Source organism: Paralichthys olivaceus, chromosome 12, assembly GCF_024713975.1.
Source record: "Paralichthys olivaceus isolate ysfri-2021 chromosome 12, ASM2471397v2, whole genome shotgun sequence".
In the NCBI taxonomy this organism is placed as follows: domain Eukaryota; kingdom Metazoa; phylum Chordata; class Actinopteri; order Pleuronectiformes; family Paralichthyidae; genus Paralichthys; species Paralichthys olivaceus.
Genome location: NC_091104.1, coordinates 24,212,712 through 24,219,283, shown reverse-complemented (window position 1 = coordinate 24,219,283; position 6,572 = coordinate 24,212,712). Strand labels below are relative to the sequence as shown.

General features: G+C 42.1%; 2 protein-coding genes across 2 annotated transcripts; one reads left to right on the top strand and one right to left on the bottom strand.

The window, feature by feature from the left end:
* The first annotated feature begins 1,090 nt into the window (after nt 1-1,090).
* On the top strand, nt 1,091-1,465 carry LOC138412349 (histone H2B). Its single transcript, XM_069536064.1, has one exon. The coding sequence runs from the start codon at nt 1,091-1,093 to the stop codon at nt 1,463-1,465; it is 375 nt and encodes a 124-aa protein (XP_069392165.1).
* A 4,033-nt stretch (nt 1,466-5,498) lies between these two features.
* On the bottom strand, nt 5,499-6,355 carry LOC138412427 (histone H1-like). The gene has a single exon (XM_069536275.1). It carries the CDS (start codon nt 6,176-6,178, stop codon nt 5,555-5,557), a length of 624 nt encoding a protein of 207 aa, XP_069392376.1. The 5' UTR covers nt 6,179-6,355; the 3' UTR covers nt 5,499-5,554.
* Nucleotides 6,356-6,572: the final 217 nt, after the last annotated feature.

Below are 6,572 nucleotides of genomic sequence, written 5' to 3'. Positions count from 1 at the left end.
ACCAGCCTCACCTGCTGCCACCTGCGACGCCATCTTAACAACATCTGAAAATGTACAGAAATATGATCTCAGTGTAACGTGAGTGTTCAATGTAGGATAGTTGAATCTCTTGATGTGAAGGAACAACAGGATGTGTAAACATACACATGTAAACAACGAAACTAGAAATATTGATGTTAATTACCACAGACACATGAATGAGCCTGACTTACATTATTAATCATTGGTATATAAACCCAGCAACTGCATGAAACATATGTTTCCCTTTTAATTTGGTTTGATTAGATTTTTTTCACCAAACATGCACAAACATAACAACTTAATTTGTATAGCATGTATCTAAACAAGGTTACACAATTAAATTATAAAAAAAAACGTCAGGGCAAAAAATAAACTAAAATAACATGTATTCAATTTTGTTCAAACTATTGAATAAAAAGATCAAGACTTTAACAATTAGATAGAAATTCAGCAGATCCCACAATGAGTAGCACTTAGGTGAATGTAGAGAAAACACTCCCTCATTAACCTCTTGCAGGAAAATGGGGGAGAGAGGAGAGGTGGGGGAGAAAGAGAGAGTGATTAGAGACATTAGGGAGACCAGGAATACTTGTGTAACCATCACATTTAAGCTCCGTCAGACTGGTTGTTATAATGAAGACAATAATTATATTCAGTTCAAGCTAAATGAACAGATTAATAAACCTGAAGTTTAACTGACTTGGTGTTTTACTGTGACGATCAAGTGTTCCCTTAATATTTAGAGCAGTGTGTTTATCAGGTCGCTTTAGTTCAGATAGTTTGAAATGATACTAATGTGATACTAACATCAATAATAAGAACATATATAGTTTCAGACATCATGCATTTCTTAACCCCCCAAATGTTCCAGTTCATCTCTACAGTTCAACCTCTGTCAGCAGCAGAATAATGGACTCTGGACATGGAGACACACACACTGCTGTTACACTGACGATCAACATTCAGCCAATCACAGAGAGGGAACAGCCCAGCATCTTTACATGTGTTGTGTTCAAATACAGCCTGTTCACTGACGGCTTCATTCATTTGATCGAGTATTATCGTGACGATGCCTGAACCAGCGAAGTCCGCGCCCAAGAAGGGCTCCAAGAAAGCGGTGACGAAGGCCCCCGGTAAGGGCGGAAAGAAGAGGAGAAAGAGCAGGAAGGAGAGCTACGCCATCTACGTGTACAAGGTGCTGAAGCAGGTCCACCCCGACACTGGGATCTCCTCCAAGGCCATGGGCATCATGAACTCCTTCGTGAGCGACATCTTCGAGCGCATCGCCGGTGAGGCCTCTCGTCTGGCTCATTACAACAAGCGCTCCACCATCACCTCCAGGGAGATTCAGACCGCCGTCCGCCTGCTGCTGCCCGGTGAGCTGGCTAAACACGCCGTGTCTGAGGGCACCAAGGCCGTGACCAAGTACACCAGCTCCAAGTAAACCACTCTGGAGACATCACATCAAACCAACGGCTCTTTTAAGAGCCACACACTTTCTCTATGGAGACAAACTGTCCTGACTCGAACAACATGTGCACCAACACTCAAATAGCCACTTGACACTAATACTGGAACTGTGGTGAATTCAATCATGGTGGAATTTAATACTAATGGTTCATATACAACTGTTTGTGTTGTCCAGTGTTCACATGCTCTGAGTGGTTTAAGTGACAATATGTTACTCACATGATAAATGAGGAAATAAACATCGATCATTTCTTAACAAACTGATGTTATAGCACAAGTTGACCACAAGGCAGCAGTGCATGCAAATGATACAGTATTATGACAGGCTATACAGAAAATTAACATTTGACTAAACAAACAGGCACTAACATAGATGACAAGGTGTAGCATATGAGCTGGGGTACACAACTGCACATTCACTCAGCTCAGGACCTCCTGGGCAAAGCTAATAGCATGCTAATTACCACTGGCTCTCGATAAAGGCCTGCATTACCTATAAACTCCTCCACCTTCCGTGAACTGTGGTGAATTCAATCATGGTTGAATTTAATACTTATGGTTCATTTTGAATTAGTTGTATTGTCCAGTTCTGAATCATTTAAAGGTACACTGTGCAGAATCTAGTGATGACTTTGTATGTTGCAGCTGACCATCCCTCACCCTCTCCTTCCAAACATGAAAGGGAACCTGTGGTAGCTTCATTTGTCATACAAATGCAAAGGTGTTTAATTTGTCGCTCTGAATTATTTAAGATACAAAATGTTCCACACATGAAGGACTAATGTATTTGTACAGTAATACACTGGTGTCATTAACTGTTCTTCAAATCATGAAAAGATTCAGATCAGAAGAATATAAATCACTTTGATATTTGAACATTTACTATTTGTCTTAATGGAACATAACATAAACGTTTCCATTTTGCAGTAATTTCTAACAAACAAGTGCATGCAAATGATACAGCATTATCATAATGTTATAATAGTTTTTAGGTTTTATATCAAAAGTTAACAGGCACTAACATAAATGACAAGGTGTAGCATATGAGCTGGGGTACACACCTGCACATTCACTCAGCTCAGGACCTCCTGGGTGAAGCTAATAGCATGCTAATTATCACACAAGCTTCTAAACAAAGTAGAATATTGACAACCAGTGTCATAATGAAACACAACATCATGTATAAGTGATGATAACTCACAATGTCACTGACACAAACTGTTCAAACAAGGATGTTTTGCAACTTTGCTGAACAGACCTGCCAGAGGAGGAAGTGAACTACTCTCTAGGTAAGTTTGCTACTAAACACGAGCTGTGTGCATGTGCACAAGGTCTCTACAGCAGAACACAAGTGGTGTGCTGTGAGGTCGACCGTGCTCCAGCAGGGAATTTCATACATGAACCATATATGATCACTGCTACGCTGTTTACTTATTTACTGTTTCGAGACCCCCCCCCCTTCATTACAGTAATCATTGAATCAACAGTGTGAGTGAACTTTGATAACGTTCCTGTATTGTACTGACACACAGCTGTGAATGAAATGTCAGAGGAGTTGATTGTTGAAATATGTTTATAGTGTTATCTGATCAACAAAGACAATAATGGAATGTCTGGTCTCTAATTGTAGATTAAATGGTCTGACAGATCTAGAGTCTGATTGAAACAGTGAGTTTATTCACAATATTTGTCAAGTAATGAATTTAATGTTGAACTGTGAGTCATTAGCAACATCAGTTATATTGTTTGATTATTTGGTGATGAAAGCTTCTAGAGCTATGATCAGTCAGTAACTAGTGAGAGCAGCGGAGGAGTTTTGTCTTGAGTGCAGTGAAGTGGCTCTTAAAAGAGCCGTTGTTATCGTGAGTGGAGCAGCAGCAGTAGCAGTTTAAGCTCTCTCTCCGCGGATGCGGCGGGCCAGCTGGATGTCCTTGGGCATGATGGTCACCCTCTTGGCGTGGATGGCGCACAGGTTGGTGTCCTCGAACAGGCCGACCAGGTAAGCCTCGCTGGCCTCCTGCAGAGCCATGACAGTTGGTACTTTGACACACATTATTTCAAGGTGGGGGTTAAAGGATCATAGTGATTGAGTCCTCTATGGGTAAATGATGCAACATTAATAACTGATACAACAATTACACAGAATCTATGTCATCAATTTAAAAAAGGCCAGAACTTACAAAGTAAAATCATGTTTGTTTACTGTTGTTCAACATGTTACCTAAACATTTTGGGGAAGGATTAAACTCTGACCTTTGTGTGTCAGCTACACAAAGAATGTATGTGTACCTGTACTTTTGTGTATGTACGACATGTTTGTGTGACTTCAACTTAACATTGGCTAACAAGGTATCCATTAAATTAGCATTGTGACAAGGTGATCAAACATCAACATGAACATGTGACAGTGACACAGAAAGAGTTTGTGTACGTGTGCATGTCTGTGTGTGTTTGTAACTGCAGTGAGCAATGACTGTCCATTGGATTAATTAACCCCCTCATCACTGGCTCATATCACTCCACAACCACCATTTGGACAAAACTGTTTCACAAAGTAACTCACATCAACATGATCAGTTAAAGTTAAATGACTTGTTTTGTAGCTTACACTGACTTCAATAATCATGTTATCATTTCTAAAACATCTATTTGAATTAAGATACTTGTTGAAAGTGAAATGATGAATTCACCTAGCATGACAATCATCACTTTGTTTTCTCTCTGGTTAGCTTACCACTCTCTCCATGTGCTTGAATCAAAGATGGAATGAGTAATGTTGACTACACATCCTTATTTTGTGGTCACATGATGACTTGTTATGGTTATCTAGCTACAGGGGCTGGCTCATCTTACTCTGTTCTTTCATACGTGTGTTTTTAAATGTGTAGCCTGTTTCCACATAGACTTGAAGTGTAAAGCGGCTGCGCTCTGCTCCACAACATCCATTCAGAGAAACAAACTGTTGAAGTGCAGCACCTAAACACAACTAACTGCTCTGTCCATGGTCCTGAAACAATGTGTCTAATTTAGTAGTTTAAAATTTTATTCTGAAAGTTGTGAACACACCTACACAGGGCTGTTGTCAAGGTGGAGAGAACAAGTCAGGATAGGGTTCGAGAGGTTTAGATACAAAGGTAAAGAGATTATGATTTGAAAGAAACTCTTTTAAATCTGAAAAACTAAATTGCTATTGAGCAATTACATGTGAGCACTGGGTGTAAATGACTATATGTGGACACACCCAAGCAGAGTCATAGTCAAGATTTGAAAAACAATCTTCAGGTGGGAGTTACTTAGATTTACTTCCACACAAGATCTGTTGATATTTACATGAAACAAATTAACTTAGTGTTTGAATCATTAGATGAGAATAAAACAGGAGCAGCTGACCTACTGGAAAACAAAGCTTCTGACAGGACATGTAGGAGACTTCATCATGGTAGTGGACGGTGTTCTGGTTCACATATTGTAGTGCAGCGCCATCTCTTGGAATCCGGATGTTACTACATATTCTCATGCAAAGTGGACATCGACAATTCTAAGCAGCTCAAAGTCAATAACTGACTCATTCTTATGCGTTTAAAAATATAAATATACAGTAAGACAATAAATATGTTTCTACACAACCAAATATGACTAATGAATACTTGTTAAGAAGAAAATCTAAAGTATAAATATATGATGTAAAGCTGAAATCGATGTACATGATGTTGCACAGTGTGTGTGTGTGTGTGTGTGTGTGTGTGTGTGTGTGTGTGTGTGTGTGTGTGTGTGTGTGTGTGTGTGTGTGTCAGTAGTAGTGTGCTTCTCCTTCAGTGTCTAAAGATATTTTAAATGTATTTGATGTATTTGACATTAAATAACTTGACATTGTAACAAATAAATATTGAACATGTTTCTATCTAACTCGACTCTCTTTAGTTAAGAAGTCAGTCTCTACATCTGTGTTGCCAGTGAGTGACAGTGGTGATGTTTGATGAGGAAGCAGCTCTTTGTGGATCGACGTGTGTGGCTCTTAAAAGAGCCTTTTAGCAGGATGAACATGTTTCACAGTGAGGACAGCTCACTTCTTCTTGGCTGCTGTCTTCTTCACTTTGGGTTTGGCAGCCTTCTTCGCGGGGGCTTTCTTGGCTGCAGGAGCCTTTTTCGCCACCTTCTTGGGGCTCTTGACTGCCACCTTCTTAGGGCTCTTCGCCACCTTCTTGGGGCTCTTGGCTGCTTTCTTGGCCGCTGCTGGTTTCGTCACCTTCTTCGGGGACTTTTTAGCGGCTGCTGGCTTCTTGGCTGCCGCTGCTTTGGCCTTTTTAGCCGCTAGGGGTTTCTTGGCGACGGGCTTCTTTACTTTGAGAGCAGCCTTCTTGACCGGCTTCTTCACCTTGGGCTCCACCTTCTTGTTGATCTTGAACGAGCCGGAGGCCCCGGTTCCCTTGGTCTGGACCAGAGTCCCCTTGATCACCAGGCCCTTGATGGCGGTGTTGACGCGGGACTTGTTCTTCTCCACATCGTAGCCTCCGGCAGCCAGAGCCTTCTTGAGGGCGGCCGCTGACACGCCGCTCCGCTCCTTGGACGCGGACACGGCTTCGATGATGATCTCCCTGACGCTGGGGCCGACCTTCTTCGGTTTCACAACCTTCTTCTTGGCCGCTTTGGCCGGGGCGGCGGCTGGAGCTGGAGGGACTTCTGCCATCTTTGTCTCTGAGTTTAAATCAACGAGGAACTATCGGAGTGAGTGACCGAACTGATGAAGAGTCCCGATCGGGAGGCGGTACTTGAACACACCATGAGAACCGTGGAGACTCAATCCAGCCGTGGCTCCTGTGTGCAGTGTGAACGCCGAGACACTTGTGTTTTCTCTTCACTGATAAACGAGTGAAACATCAGTGGGTGAGCGGTGCTGGAGGCTGACAGTGAGGAAGCAGGTAGCGGACTTGTGTGTCTTCATATTGAAGTCATGAAGAGCTCTGATGCTCTCTGCATTTTGTCGGTGGAGCCTCCAAACCTCACCCGTTCACCGCGGTGAGCAGCGCTGCTCGGCGGCTTTTCCCACTCGTTTCTCTCCTAAAATGACTTGAAAAGCACCA